The sequence below is a fragment of the Vanessa atalanta genome, chromosome 14, assembly GCF_905147765.1.
Source record: "Vanessa atalanta chromosome 14, ilVanAtal1.2, whole genome shotgun sequence".
In the NCBI taxonomy this organism is placed as follows: Eukaryota; Metazoa; Arthropoda; class Insecta; order Lepidoptera; family Nymphalidae; genus Vanessa; species Vanessa atalanta.
The window spans coordinates 4,735,131-4,752,184 of record NC_061884.1 but is presented as its reverse complement, the minus strand read 5'-3'; the positions used below and the strand labels follow the sequence as shown (position 1 = coordinate 4,752,184).

Here is a 17,054-nt window from a genome sequence, read left to right as displayed (position 1 = left end):
CGCTGAAATAGTTCATAAGGCTTTTTTTCAATTGAATAATTTATTTCGTTTTAAGTGAAGAGTATAAAACATTTATACAAGACTATCTGTTTTTTTTCTTTTGAATTTCTATGTCGTCGATATTATTACAAGGCGCCTCTTAAAGCTAATTCGGTACATAAATGTGCCTTGTGTATTTGCGCTTTTTTTTAGTACACACTACAGTAGAATAAATTATGCCAAACAGAAATTTAAATCCTTTTTTATGTATTGACAATTTGAAAAATAATTACAATAAAATCCAACCTAGTACTACTACTACAAACGCAACAGACAAGATTAACTTTTATTATTTATATAGTGATACGCTAGAAACACATCTCTTTACAATAATTTGCCAAAATTGCTTGAATATTTTTTTAAATATGTTTACTTCTATAATATTGCTCTTAATTCGATCAGAATCGACTTTTATTAGGCTTTGAAGTTGTCGATGATAATGACGGTATCCGGTGAACAATAAATTAAATAAATAACATATATTTTTTCATATTTATATGTTGTATCGAAGTAGGGCCTAGGCAAGTTCCATATCGATTGAAATTAATTTCTCTAAGCTCTGAACCCGCAATTTAAAGCACTTTTTATCAACTTACATTGTTCATTGATTATTCTATTCATTAATAACCAAATCATCAATCAATCATCATCAACCAAATCATTTTAGAATTGATACAAAATGAAATATTTTAAATTAGGCGGTTTGTCTTCAATCCTACCTTTCATATTTTACAGGATAACGTTGCAACTGAAATGGTAGTGAACAGTTTTAGGGAGAGTAAGGAAATGCCAGTTACTATAGAGACCAAACAGTTAGGCCGATAATGTTTTCCGATTTTCCTGGTTGAAGAAAGCCTACCATAGACAAATATGTGACTAATAACATTTTAAAATCATTTTTGACAAATTTACATCATTTTTGACACGTTTTATGCAATATTTGTAAAGTCTGTGATATTTCCAAGTTAGTTTTGTTTAAGTGTTGCTTCAAGAATGGCTTTTAATTTCGATAGCGGGCAGGTAAGCTATTTATTTATAATAAATGATTATTTATAGTTAATTGGTTTAATATTTATACTTTCCAAGTTAAGTTTGCCAATTTTTAATGAAACCATGTTATTTATAAATATATTTAATCATCAGTGTCGTTATCTTAGAATTCGTAATTGTTTTACATTATGCCTCAAGCTTTTTCCAGTTTTACGAAAAAAAAAAGGTTTTCAATATTATTACTTACAAAATGTTATACTTACAACATTTTGTTGATTTTTTTTAATTATTATCGTAAAAATTAAAAAATTGTTTAACTAAATGTTATGAATATATGATTTGTTTCCTACCTTATCTGACTGTGGGTCTTTTTATGTTTACTGACTGATATGGAAGCACTCTGCCAGTGACTATCCCCTTTTAACATTTCTTTTATAACTCGTTTTTGACGTAATATTTTAATCCAAATAATGTCATTGAAATGCATAAGATATAGATCGATTTTTCAAACTAACTATACGTAATTATTATATTGAACAAATAAATATAATATATATATACATATATATATTGTAATGTCTAGTAATGCTCGATAAATAACGTTACTAATAATTTGACGGGAAAATTAAATCATAATTGAAATTAAAATTTTACTTTCGCAAGTAATGAAGATGAGAGTTTGATAGTAAACTTTCGTTGGAACATACTGTTACATTGGCCTTTAAATAATTTCTAGTTTTATTTCATTTTAAGCTGTTCGTTCTTTTGCTTTGCATTTTTTTCTACAACAAGAAATACTACTTGACTACTTCTACTTTTGTATTAACATTACATTAATAATACAAATAGTTTTGGTACGTAAATAAAAATGCCTACTATAATTTGCATGTAAAAACAGTAGCAGCCCGTAAATGTCCCACTGCTGGGATAAAGGCCTCCTCTCCCTTTGAGGAGAAGGTTTGGAGCATATTCCACCACGCTGCTCCAATGCGGGTTGGCGGAATACACATGTGGCAGAATTTCGTTGAAATTAGACACATGTAGGTTTCCTCACGATGTTTTCCTTCACCGCCGAGCACGAGATGAATTATAAACACAAATTAAGCACATGAAATTTCAGTGGTGCCTGCCTGGGTTTGAACCCGAAATCATCGGTTAAGATGCACGCGTTCTAACCACTGGGCCATCTCGGCTAATTTGCATGACCATAGAGTATTTTATGAAACTATTACTATACTAAGTCAGTCAATTGATCATCCAGATCTATTTGATTCAACAACACTAATCCCATATATTTTTTAACACCACTGCACCTGCAACGCCCATTAACGTCCCCCATCCATTTCTGCGACGAACATTTTTTATTTGCGAACAAATTGTAATTCCTTTAATCCAAGTTAGATACATCCAATTATATAGTAAACATGATTTAGCCTTATGATATATTTGAAAATTACATTTATTATTACTTAAATAAGGTACAAAATTCAATGGCTCGTTTTCTAGTCAGTAACAATAGAACATTGAAAGGGGGTGATTCTATTTCAAAGAGAATGACTATTTTTCACGCTTTTGTGTACGGTGTTAATCCATGTTTGACGTTGGTCGGTGTTCTTTAGTTAATAGTTATCATTTATCTCAAATGAATTGATTTTTTTATTATTTATATCAAAACACTCGCTGACTGACTTTACTTGTTGGTAGGGCTTTTTGCAAGCCCGTTGGGTAGATGCCACCTACTCATCAGATATTCTACTGCCAAACAGAAATTCTTATTATTGTTGTGTTTCCGTTTAAAGTGAGTGAGCCAATGTAATTACAGGCACAAAGGACAACATCTTAGTTCCTAAGGTTGGTGGCGCATTGGTGATGTAAGGAAGGCGCTTTTTAAGCATAAGCTTATATAATTATGACAAATACAACATTTAGTATAATAAAAGTGAATCTTTTTTAATAAAATTGAAATGCCCATATAAAATCTAATACTAAATATTTATTTAAAAAAAAAAATTGCCGTAGATTAAAATTTTCTGGGGCACTTTTTAATTTAGACCAATAGTTTCTGAAATGTTACATAAGTACATTATAATTTAAATAACACAGAAGAAAAAATCTATTATTTATTAATGAGATATGTAAAGCAATCATATGAAAAGTATTCGTGCGAGGTCGGGCGGATATTCAGTCAGCATATAGTCGACATAACATTATTTTGTTGGTACAACTTCCAAGTCAGTTCGCGTGATTTATGTCCGGAAATGATTTCGTGACATGACCGAGCTCCTCCCTTGAAACTTGAGTGCAAATATTTTTCTAGACAACCTCAAAGCGACGAAAATAGTTGAGCGATTGTACTCATAAATTGCGTTTCACATATAATATTTTGGGCGAGTTTATATAAAGCAGACTTTTTGCCTTTATTATGATTTTCTCTCAGTTTGATTAAGTTGAGTATATTTGACTAATATTTACACAAAAGGTCAGTTCTTTTATCAGGTCTATTAATAATCTTAAAGTTCGAGACTCTTTCCTGGAAAAGAAAAAAAAATAAAAAATTTAGTTATTAATCAAACATTAAGTATATATCTTCTTGATACAATAGTGACAATCATACTTTAATCATCAGAAAAAAACGGTAAACGCCAACACCAAGTTTCTTCGTAAAATGGTGTACATACATTCTTCCAGAGGCATGGTATTTATTTCAATACTGACTCCACAGATGTTTTTGTCTTTTGTAAGACTTATTACTCAATAAAACATGATTGACAAAAAAGGTTGGATTTATAAATTATTGATTTTCATGCCGGATAAAAAATTATTTAATTGTATTCAATTAAAGTACCTATTTAATATTATTGGTGGAAAAGAGTAACTATTGAGTTTCATGTCGGTACTTCTCTGTTAACTTCACCATAAAATGTTTTAAATAGGGATAGACGTACCTAAGTTTGGATAAAGATTCCTTCGTTTAAAAAGATACAAAATTTAAACCATTATGTACGTATTTCAGTTCTTTAATTAAACAAATATAAATTTATACTAATATTAAAAATGCCAAAGTAATCCTGTCTGTCTTTCGTCAAACCGTAACAGACAGATAAACAGTATCTGTCTGTTACTGTTTGACGGCGAAACCGCTGAACCCATTTTTATCAAAATTATTTTTATATTAACCCTTTATGAGAGGTAAAATTGGGGACAAAGAGCTGTTACAATTTCTTCAGTTTTAAAGATGAAGATATATCAATAGATACTTAGGATATTGAAAAAAAAAATACAAAATCTATAGGTACTAATATTATAAATGTGAAATAAGTATAAGAAATTAAAATGAAAACAAATATATAAAACAATTTAAATATATCAGCAACGCTTTTCTCTTCTCCGTATTTGAAAAGTGAGGTCATAGTCCACCAAGCTGAGAATGCACTGGATTCCAATCATTTCTATTTTTATATCAATAATTTTAAATAAGTATATATTATTATTATTATTAGAAAATAAATGAATTTTCGTGACAAGTTGAATCCCCCATTATATAAAAAAATACTTAACACTGTATTTAATTTAATAAGAAATTATTCTATAAATATCTTTAATTTTCAATTGAAAAAAATTAAATCTTGATAACAGAAGTTTTTTTTCCACTTTCTGTCTAAAGTTTCATTAATGTAATTTTTTACAAGACAAATGATACTGCAGTGTCACGGCAACTTGTATGGGAATTCGGAGGTATAAATAGCGCCAGTAATTTAAGCCTTTTAGCTGATTAAGTCTATTTAGGTTCACGGACGAGACCGTGACCTTAACGTGACCATCTTCGCTATTAGAAGAATTTAATCGTAGTTTAAAACAATGTAATTACGTATTCATGACTCTTAGGTTTTAAATTTCTAACTTACTCGTAATTATTCATTTACTTTGACTTTGATAATATACTATTATTAGTAAAAAAAATAGAATATACTGCAGGCAGAGTACAATTAATAAATGCTGTGCTAATGCTATTCTGTTTACGAACAAAGATGATTCCTAATAGCAACAATGCATAGGCAAAGTCACTGAGAAATATAGATAGACGATCTATAATTCCGTATCGGTAATAAACGGAGACTTGATGTAACTAGATTGAAAGTACTTTTGCACAAAAATGATATATAGACAAAAGTTATTATAAATCTGTACAATTTATATTTAAACATTAAAATTTTTCGAAACAACTGAAGTTATCAAAACAAACCAATGAAATTCTACCCACTGTTATGGTGTAAATCGACACCGAATTTGCTCCAAAATTCAATAATTTCAACTATAAGTATTATTGTTAATTTTGCATCGTTGGTGTAGTGGCTATTATAGGGCTCCCGAGGTCATGGGATAAAATGTTGTCTTTGCCTAAACTATAATAATGATACTGAGAGAAAATAAAGAGTGCACCTGTATTTGCACAACAATAGAATATCTGCTCCGCAGTTTAATATTGACCGTTGCGAATGGATGCCGCCGTGACCGAAAATTAATTCGAATCATCATGAATTGATTATTCTAAAATAATAATTAAAATATTTTAAAAACACCGCGTTATTTTTAAATATTTCATTGTAATAATAACAAACATTTGTATAATTCTACATATTCTTAAAATATAATTCATTATACACAAGGGTGCGACATGATAATTCTAAATTATTGCGGGCATTTAAATTGAGGCAAATCACCGAGTGACGTATTCGGGGTAAATAATAATTTGCAACCCTTTGTTGAGAAAAGGGATGATGATTATGACGCCTAGTACAGCGGAGCGTGCACTGACACCTGCTCAATATGACGTGTCACGTGTGGCGCTATTGTTCTTTTTTATCTATAATTTAGGATAGCAACTTCATATCTGTAGGTGTTTTTTAATAATTTTGTAATTTAATTTTAGATTTGATGATATCTATTTTTTTAAATATTTTATCTGTATTATCAATGTAAATTATTTGGCAATTGGAAATTAAATCATTTTTTTATTAATATTTAGTATAATAGTTTAATTTTAAGTATTTGAATTTTTGCCAAAAGCATAAAAATGTTTTTCTTACATAACATTTAACTCTTGAAATCAGTAATTTGTAATTTTGTATTCTTTCTTGATTAAAATTTAATATGAATGACTGTAGGCACGTGCGTCACGCCGCTCGCGGTCGCGTGCCTCCCTTCATCGGGTAGTCAAAAGTTGTATCAACTATTTATGGCTTGCAGAATTATTTACTATATGTATACGGCGGTAGCAACTACTTTCTTGGATATAAAATGTCACCAACTTTAGAATACAATATTGGATTATGAATGACAAGTAGAACTAAGATGGTTTTTGGCGAATTAATTGGCTTGTTGTAGTCGTATTTTTTATACTATTGCAAAATTAAAGATTTTATGTTGGTATAACATTTTTTAAATTTAGACTTCCAGAAATTGTTTTAAATCTAAAGTATAGTTAACATTTTTAATATGGTAGGTATGTTTGTGTATGTACAAACAAAGAATCTTAAATAATATAAATTCTAAGTTATTTTCACATAGTCCAATATTAGTTTTTTTATTTCACCCATCCGATTACAAATCAACATCAATCAATTCTTTTAGTTCAACAAAGAATCAACTCCAAAACGACTCGGTAACTGGCAAGTACCACGTTGGGCGCCTACTCGGGCCCGTCCAGTAGAAATGCGACCAAATCCAAAACCAATATGTGATATAAACGGTCGCTTTTTACCTGGAGCGCCGCGTGGAACCTCGAAATGCTTCGGACACTATACTGGAACGTGGGAGTTACCTCGGAAGATTACAAGAAAAGTCGGTAATAAGATATAATTTATTTAATCAACAGGCAAGGGGACTCTTATAACTATAATATTATATGTGAAGCAAAGACTGTTTGTTTATTTCCAAGATTCATTAAAATAAAAGTTAGAAATTATTATGTACGAGGCACGGCTTAAATCCTATAATATATATATAGGTGCATATGTATACCTATTATATATACATCAACTCCATAAAACGTTATGGTGTCTTTCTTTTTAGTCATATAACTTCGAGGTTTCATATGTTGACAAAAATACTTCCTCGTTCGATTTTATATTACGTGTTACGAAGTCATTTACTTTTTGTAGATGTTTTGTCAACCAGAAACATATACCAGGAGTACATAAGTCGGTTGTTTTGTTGATACCTACTTTGCACGCAAATCGTAAACTACATTGTACGATCTGCGTTGAGTTGAGTTTATAGTAGAACTTGTAGTGTAAATGTATTATTATTTATTTACAGCTGAAGAGTTAACGAAGGAACCACCGGCTGGAAGATTTTCAGATTGGCTGAATCTTCGTGTTCAAAGACAAAAGTCTGTCGTTTCGGCGCCAACACGCCTGCGCGCAGGAAAACGCGGCAAAGCGGAGAAGGAAAAGTCGCCAGATGATCAGACATTCATAGTAAGTTAGAGAAGTTACACGTGACGTTGTGAAATCATTAACGCGGTTCGAGAACGTCATTGTTTTTACCGAATGTATATTTAAATATTGGGTAACATGAAAGTTTTATACCTAATTTGAAGTGTAATAATAGGTAACTTGTTTTTCTTTATTATAAATAGATTTTTTCCTTACATCACTTTAAACGTAATCTTCAAATAACTCATTAATTACCAACTTGTATATAAGTATACGAAATAAATAGGTTTAGTAATTTTAATTTTGTAAAAGAATAAACTTTTTTTTTTAAATATCGTAACAGAAGACTATAATATAAGCTTTAGGGCTAAAACCTAACGCTATACTACATAATATAATAACGCTACTTTAATTTGATGGTTTTTGTAACTAATACTATGTTACAAAAGAGTAATTCATTTTTAGTAATTAAGTATATAGGCACTATAAAATAGTTCCTTGGATTCGTACCTATTATCGTTTTTCTTTACAACGCACACACACGTATAGTTTAATACAAACATATAAAGTAATTTTTCTTAAATGCACTTTGCACGCTTTATGACTTTTTTGAAATGATAACAGTACTTTTTTATCAACCTCACTTATCGTTGTTTACCGGATGTCTAGTTATACACAAAATTATCTCTTTTTGGCATCATTGGTTTGACACTGGTAAGAAGACACATTGTTTAACTAATAGCCCCCTAAACATCTTTAGGTAAACTCGTTAGATATAATATAGTTTTATTTGAATTACCAACTCAAGTTAATTAAAACTATACTTGACCCTTTTTATACTTTATAAAAGTTTTTAAATTAGTTGCCTGAATACGTTGTTTAATTAACGAGTAGTGTATTTATAGGTAATATATACTTTTTTAAGATACTTTTTTAACATACGATATTAATATAAAATAATAAAAGTAATGAAAATTTTTGCAATGACGAAAACTCAAAAAATTATTTCATATTGATACCGAACACAGAATAATTGAAATTGGTTATTATTTAAAAAACATCAAAAAACAGGCGGTCGGGCAAACGACCCATTTGATGGTAAATGGTCACCACCACCCATAGACAACGTTTCTATTAGAAATATTAACTATTCCTTATATCGTCAATGCGTTACCAACCTATCTAGCAATGTTATGTTCCTTGTGGATATTATTATATCCTAATCATTAAAACATTAATCCATGTATCTTAACTCATGATTTTTAGCTAAAATCTAATTATCTATTTTTAGAAATAGTTTCTTCCTTAACCTACACAACCTCAAAGATCAGACCAGTTCCAATCAAAACAAAAAAATTAACACTTTCCATTTAGAAGTCTACTAAAAAGTTATTAAAATATGAAACTGTATGCTATCAAGCAGACGTATTTAGATAATTTGTTTCGTCTAGAGCACACCTGCGTACCTATATAAGAGATAATTTTAATAAAAGATAATTGGTGGTCGAATTACATATTCAACGCTTAATTTGTATTTCGGTAATGATATTGTTTGCTTACTCATTGCTTATGCGTAATGTACCTAATGTCAATTATATGATATGTTGCTAAGGCCTGTTTCTCGGTAATTACGCTGGTTGTCAACATTATATATGACTTATAGCAAGCCCACCTAGGTATTTAAAATTAATTCATATCCAAACAGCAATACTTGGTACTGTTATGTTCCGGCTTGACGGGAGAGTGAATGAGCGTCAATATCTAAGGGAAAAATAATCATGTTCATAAATTCATATAGACCAGGCTGCTACTGAGAATTGACAGTGTTGTTTCTCCGTGTCTAGGATAGTACATAACAGAGATCAGTTCGATCTGTCCGGTCTTCTCGGTTTTCCTTGCACTAGGACTATTAGAGTGCAGGTATATTTGCGCACACATTAGCTACCTGTATTGTCTCTTGCGCAGTGGGATAGTTCTTGAGATTGGTTGCCTTAGCTGGAATTGGGTCAGAAGTACTTCTTTAGAATGCTTTAAATACAAGCTTCTCCATAAACAAAAAAAATATTTTTAAAATAATTTAATACTTCATATCTCTGTACTGTAGTTATAATTGTAACATTACGAGTTGCACATTTGTTCTGTGTTATAATTGGATAATGACTGATTACAAAACCAATTTTATTCAATTATTATTATTTACATACGCAGAGTCCTTACTCGTATTGTCAAATAAAAAAAAATAATAGTGTTCTTTTCCATTTCAGCCAAATCAATGTCCATTGCACAAAAATAAGTTAAAGAAGGGAAAGAAGAAACAATAAAACATACGTCCTATACCGTGAGTTATACAAATATTAATTTTACTTATTTCTTTTTTAAATTATTGCATGTCTGTACAAAAAAAGGACCAGGATCCAGAGGATATAAAGAAACATTCAGGTGAGGATTTAAATGTAGATCAAGATGACAATAAAGAAGAAGACGATAATCCTTTAGATTTAATTGCACCCAAAGAACCAGTCGACAGTAATGGTCATGGTCCTTACATACCAGGTTCCAAAACCGATTTAGACAAACGACATGAAAGTTATGATGTTTTAGTAAAAAACACTGTTGAACAATTGCACGGACCACAAGAAGATCCAACTGACCAGTTTTGGCGTAAAGTAGCAGAGAAGGCTACGAAAGATGACAAAAACCAAGATAAAATGAAATACAATAAAAAAAGTGGAACTCTGAAATTGCCGTACGTGAACGTTACACAGAACTTTCAATTTGCTAAGAAAATGCATGCAGGTAATTTAGAACACGATCCCTTACCTGATACTTTGGGTTATCGTAACATGACTAAAGTGGGAGAGCATAGAGATTCAGATATCGTCGTGAAGCCTTATGCCATAGGGTGGAAAGGTTATGGTGCTTCAGGCCCAACATGCTGCACAAAAATGCGTGTTCATCGACCTAAAACATGTGATCCGAAAAAAAACGACGGTGGAGCTGATGATCATAAACAGCGCCCAGCGACATCTGCTCTGGATTTAGGAGGCGAATACAAAAAACCCATGTCTTTAATGGATTTGGCGATTTGCTGGGATTTTAAGGCAGATGACCCCAAGAGGGAACCCAGACCGCCAAAACACATCGATGGATCGAATGGGTCGCAGGCACCGGCCGTTTTTACAGTGGTAAACACGCCTAAGGAAGAAGTAAATGAAACAATATTAACACACGCATACCCTATCTTTAATCAAAACCGAAACTTGGATGATGTGGGACGTCATAGTGTACCACATTTTGAGAAAGATATGACTAAAGAAAAACGAAAGGAATCTTGTGATGTGCAGTACTGTCCACAACATAATCAAACCGAAAAAACTATTAAATCTCGATCTTCAAGTAGAAAAAGTTCAATTCAATCTGGAGGAAAATCTCAATGTGATGGAGTTAATGGATGTGGCACACTTTCCGATATAAGTCAAAATTTAAACCGTGAAAATTCGATACCGAAAATGAAACATATAAAAGAAGCTTGGAATTCTGAAAAGAGTAAAAATTCTAAGTATGATATTAATCGCAACCGTCATAGTTTGGAGTCCTATGAAAAAACACCCCTAGCCCAGGGGAAGTTACAACAAAGTTCACCAAATGAATCCGAGATATCGAAACACTCTCCCAAAGAATCCTCCAAAAATAGTGAAACCACTAACACAAATACCAAACATAAACACTGCTTTTCTTGTAACGGAGTAAAAGTGTCTCAAGAAAGAAAACAAAAAGATGAGTATAAATTCGCGTTTAAAGCAGGTAACCCAAATTCCGTTCAAAGCACTACCTCTAATGACTCTAAGGAATTGAAGATACCGAAGATGCGTCATCCATATACAAAAAAGTCATATACTATTCCTACTTTAGCTCCCCCCTTTAGTATTTGGCGGGATGCCAATGCTACAGGTTATCCAGAACATTGGAGACTGGCAAGTGTATACCAACACGCTTACAAACCACCTGAACAGCGACGAAAACCTCTTATCGAAAGTGTTTATCAATAAAAAAAATACAAATGGATACCAAATTGTGTACGTTTGTGATTGAGTGCAATTATTAAAATATAAATATTCTATCGACAATTATTATTATTTTAAGCCGTAAACACCTGCGTTCTTATCAGAAGATGTTGATTCACCTTTTATACGTTTTTTATCAGTACAGTAATCTAGACCATAAACTAATATATTTTGTAACTAAATCAAATAATCTTGACTCGCAAAATTTGATATAATAAATAAAATAAATAAACTACCAGACATGATTGTCACAGAAAATAGTTCCAGTTATTTTCTTGTTATTCTTTAAAAGGGTCAAATGAAGTTAAATCTACTTGAGTAATCCCTAATAATCAATTGATATAGGACACGTGGCGCGCTCTGGGGGAGGCCTCTGGCCAGCAGTGGACTGCAGTAGGCTGATGATGATGATGATGATGATGATGATGAATTTGTATCATCCCCTTTAGGAAAGATATCTGATTGATTAGCTATGTTCTCTTTTATTTAAGTTTTATATTTATGTAGGTTGTTACGTATCTTCAGTAAAATTCTCCTATTGGAGAATTTAAAAATAGGACGTAAGTATTAATTACAATACAAAAAATAAAATTAAGACCTCGATGACAAAGTGCTTTAATTAATTTAATACTTAAGCTATACAGAAGTTATATTTTATAACAATCATCTGATTACGGCAGAAACCGTTCATATTCCATGAAAAATGTGCACTTTCGTATCGTTTCCCATGCTTTATTGCAGTATTGGAACCATCCCTTTTCCGATAAGTTTGGTACATTCGTTATTTGATGCCTGTTTACGCCAAGTATCATCCATCGAAGACGCTTCGCTAATTCTTCAAAGGGGGGATGACCGCGGTATATGTCGCGGTTTTCTAAAACGAGAAATCTATATATTAAAACAACACGTCGGAAATTGTCATGGACTTGAAACAATAAATATTAATACGCAATTCTTATCATGTAGGAACATGTACGCCCTTATTTTTAACACTTTTAGTTAGGCTTGGTCCATAGGTAACTGCTATAAAATAAACTGTAATATGAACCATAAACACTGGCATTGGTTTTATTTTCCTTTCTTCAAAATTAACAAAGACCCTTCATCTCCGTACAATTTCATATTGTACGTTGTATTTCTTATTGTATCGTACAAATTATTAGTAGTACTCTACAAAATAGGTTACGATATAGGTTCCTATCGGAGGCAGTGGAAGTACATCTAGACCTCTCCGATGTATCAATAGCGCAATAGCGAAATATATAACACAGTATTAACATTGGAATCACACTAACTCGAATTAGAAGGTTTTATTTACAAAATATTCCAAAAAATATATACAATATATAGTTACTACATGTAAGTGTTCCACTGCGTTACTCCACTAAAGCCTCACGCAGCGCCATTTCGGGTTTGTGGGAGATTTTCGTTTGAATCATATAAGTAAAAACATTAGGCATAAACTGAAGCAATATTTTTTAGATTTACTTTAAGTGTGTATGTACGTATTTAGATTTGTAGTATAGCGATAGTATTTAAATGTATAAATTTATAGTGTAGAGTTTTTTAGCTGCTATCATTATATTAAATATGTCATTTAAATGGATAAATAAATTAATTAAAAAAAAAAAAAAAGTATCCTTACTATGTTTAACTTCACCGCCATGTAAAAGATATATTCTTAACTAAATGCCCTTGAAAATTAAGTAGTGTTCGCATTGGTTTGAACCTGCAATCTTCAGCTACGTATCACATGTTCTAATCACTCAGCTCTTAGTATTATTATAAATAGCCTTTGTTCCGATATACATATATTTATTTAGTGGTTAATTAAATTATTTAATCTTCAATTTTAATATGAATGAAATAACTTACCAAAATCATCATATATCTCGGGTAACAAGAACAGATTTATTGGAGTACCACAAGTCCGAACATTATAGGACTTGCACACACTGTCTATATTCAGACCATTTTTATTTGTATCACTGTACATGTACATTCCGGAATTAAGCTGAAGATTAGATCTCTGGTATGCTTTCCTGTAAATAAACCAATCATTAGGTTTTGCGGTGAGAAGAGGAGAGGACACATTTCAGTTTGGTGGATATAAGATATCCACCACATGCTGGAATTAGCATTATGTTTTCCTTCACCCAAAATCATATTAATTTAAAACAAATAATAAATCCACTTGCGTCTCTCTTATATGGCTCTTAAAAATGTCAGCAATGTAAATACCTATAAAGATCCTGCATTGTTTCGACGGCTTTCGGGGTATAATCTTCTAGTTGACATCTGTTATGTAGAATGAGTAAATGTGGATGACTTTCCCCACTACTTGTTGACTCGGAACTTTCTTGATTGGTGTTCACTGCGTTAGACGCTGATAGGGTAGGTTTCAACATTTCTGCTGTTTGGATGTAACTGTAAAGAGAAAAGTTTAGTTTTAGTAGAGTATTTTTCAAATATTTTATCATCTTAGTAATATTATAAATGTTAAAGTTTATATGTTTAAATAGTTAACTCAATCATACAAAAACGGCTGGACGTTTTTCGATGAATATTGGAATAGAAATAACCTATACCCTGATTTAACATGAAGACTACCTAGCACCCGCCACTGATTGGCGGTTTCGCAGTCAGAAGTTAGTTTAATTATACTAAAAATTGAGGAATACTCTGATGTAATACTTATAATAAAACTGGATTTTATTACTAATATACAAAAACCAGAAACACAATTATTGTGTCTGATGTGTTGTTGCCTACAAAAAAGATTATTTGTTTAAGAACATGAAATTAGATATTTAAACATTATCATTAAGAATAAATAATTTAAACTGTTTTTTGTAGAGCATCGTAAGGGTTAACATAATATTATTCTGAGATTAATTATTAACATAACATAACTATTATTCTGAGAACTACAAAAATTTTCATTATAAATATTAATCTACAAAACAATACAACTATTACAAAATCTAAATTATAATATAATGCTGAGTTTGAATAATTCTTTATATTTCATCATGTATATTTATAGTATGTTCATGTAAATAATAACTACTTTGGTCTGTCACAACTGTACATGTTTTCTTAATATAATTATCATTATACTCTAATTACCAACCGTATAAAATTGTAATCAGTGAACCAATCTTGCACAGTTATTAAAACATGACATATCGACATAAGATATGAAGCAATTTGGAGACAATCAACTGTCATAATGTTAGCACTCCTTGCAGTCACAGGATTTGTACTTGTTTCTTCTATCAATGAAGGCGACCACAGAGGTTGACAATCCAGTAGAATTATCCGATCATTAGTAATATACATGTCGACACCTGAAATATAATAAGCACAATGTTATTGGAGTTGTTTTAGATTACATTGAATATTAGTAGTTACAGTACAACTTTCTTATTGACTAACTACATATGAGATCATTAAAAACTATTAAAAAAAGTAAGAAATGTTATGTATAAAAAGCTCTTAAAACAACTTTATATAAAAACATTATAGAATATAAAGAATATTCTATTGCATATATGCATGATATACATCATATACCACAAATATTGATCTTGAAAATTTGGTTTGGTAAAACCATATTTGGCTTTTCTTTAGTGTATTATTATGTTGAATATTGAGAAAATACCTTTTGTGCAGTTAACTCCTCGTTCTATATATTCTATGTCTTGCATTTTGAATTTAAATATATTACGAACATCTTGTGGTTTCTCTTCGGGTGTTTCTGAGAAGCTGAGACTTTCTAATTGGTTTTCCACTGGTATTTCACTTGATTCAAGTGATGGCTCTATAGAAACTTCATGAGATTGTAGTATTTGTGTACATAGGTCACTGCCTACTTCATTTTGGGCAATGAGATTTAAAATCATAGATTTGCCAACACCCTGAGTTCCTGTAAATGAGAATATTAGTTATAATTGTAAATATTGTAAAACATGATGAAATGGATAGAATGCCTCTTATGCCTTTCTCATTCACCCTTCAAACTGGAACTCAACAGTATTGCTGCTTGGTAGTAGAATATATGATGAGTGGGTGGTACCTATCAGAACAGGCTTTTATAATGCCCTACAACAAGGTAAATAGTTTATTACTGAAATTTTCACATTTTTATACAATGGTAAACTAATTTTATCAAATGTTTGAGATTATTACAGAGGAATTTATTAAGTTATATGTTTAAAATATTATGAATAACAAAATGTTCAAACCTAATATTCCAACCACCAAATAATTTGAATTAGAATCATTGAGAAACTCAAGAGCTGCACTGTTAAATTCTAAATTCTCATCTAGTAATTTCACAGGTTCTGCCATCAATTTGAAAACAGCATTGGATTTTTGATCTGAAAAAAGGTTTATTAATGTAAATGAATATTAAACATTTTCAATTCATACAGATAGATAAAATAGATAGATATGAAATCTCGTTGTTGTTAGATCTTGAAAATTTTTTATACCTACTACTTTTATGATTTTGATAGTGATATTTGGCAAGATACAAATCCTATACTGAAAATGTATGGATGTTGTATTATCAGATCAAAATAGCACCTTCATAATGTACCTAAAATACCTAAAATGTCATGCCATGCTAATTTTACGTAGTTGGAAACCACTTATTGATATAACACATATTAGTTTAATAATTTGATAATCGGATATCTTTTGAAACAAACCTTTCTTTTCCTTCTCATTTTGAGTTATTTTCGATGGATGTGGGCTTTCAATGTCTGCTTGTGACTTCGGACTCAGTGGCCTTTCTTCTTTTGGAGTACTCTGTTCACGAGTTTTTAAGATAAAAGTGGGTGGCTTGTCTTTTTCGTTTTTCTCTTTGGATTGATCTTTTGGGACATCTCGATCAGATTTTAAAATTACTGGCCTTCTCGGAGTAGTTATAGACTCCTGTAAGTTTAATTTGTTTAAATAAAACAAAAATTAAGAGATTAACAGGCGCATCATGTTATTTTTTTTGGTACCTTAGTCGTTATAATTTTCTTTTTTTTGTCAGCCATTCTAAACGGATATCTGCTAAACTAAATAGACAATTATGAACTATAAAAGATATTAAGAAAAATAAAATAAATTCATATTTATTGATGTTTACACCGATTGTTGGACTGTAAACATAAACAACACCTTACAAAAAAATTAATTTATTTTTTCTGTCAGTCTCAAATGGCATTCATAGTGATCATACTTCATACTTCATACTTCATAGTCAACTATCAAAGTCAAACGTTTTAAATAAAATTCCTTCATTTCTTAATTTGTTGGAAAAAGTGCAAAGATCTGAGACGATACAGTCTAGTTAGTAGTTTGATTGAAAACGCAGCCATGTGGTCATTTGTTAATTAACTTAATCATGTGTGATTTGCATTTTTATATATTTATAAGATTACTAGGTATTCCTTTACATGGGTACAATAAGGTTCTTTTTCAACTTTTAGATTGGAGAAATTCTAAATTTTTTCGGCTAGTAAAGTTA

At 30.9% G+C, this 17,054-nt stretch overlaps 3 protein-coding genes across 3 annotated transcripts; 2 read left to right on the top strand and 1 right to left on the bottom strand.

Moving 5' to 3' along the window:
* The first annotated feature begins 994 nt into the window (after positions 1–994).
* On the top strand, positions 995–9,787 carry LOC125068589 (protein Flattop). Its single transcript, XM_047677770.1, has 4 exons — positions 995–1,059; positions 6,661–6,874; positions 7,348–7,508; positions 9,731–9,787. The coding sequence occupies exons 1-4, from the start codon at positions 1,033–1,035 to the stop codon at positions 9,785–9,787; spliced, it is 459 nt and encodes a 152-aa protein (XP_047533726.1). The 5' UTR covers positions 995–1,032.
* A 25-nt stretch (positions 9,788–9,812) lies between these two features.
* LOC125068585 lies at positions 9,813–11,580 on the top strand. The gene has a single exon (XM_047677767.1). The coding sequence runs from the start codon at positions 9,854–9,856 to the stop codon at positions 11,513–11,515; it is 1,662 nt and encodes a 553-aa protein (XP_047533723.1). The 5' UTR covers positions 9,813–9,853; the 3' UTR covers positions 11,516–11,580.
* Positions 11,581–12,141: 561 nt separating this feature from the next.
* LOC125068586 (nonsense-mediated mRNA decay factor SMG9-like) lies at positions 12,142–16,767 on the bottom strand. The gene is made up of 8 exons (XM_047677768.1): positions 16,546–16,767; positions 16,246–16,471; positions 15,778–15,912; positions 15,195–15,458; positions 14,664–14,880; positions 13,772–13,957; positions 13,406–13,572; positions 12,142–12,404 (listed from the first exon to the last, which is right to left on the bottom strand). Exons 1-8 carry the CDS (start codon positions 16,579–16,581, stop codon positions 12,202–12,204), a joined length of 1,434 nt encoding a protein of 477 aa, XP_047533724.1. The 5' UTR covers positions 16,582–16,767; the 3' UTR covers positions 12,142–12,201.
* Positions 16,768–17,054: the final 287 nt, after the last annotated feature.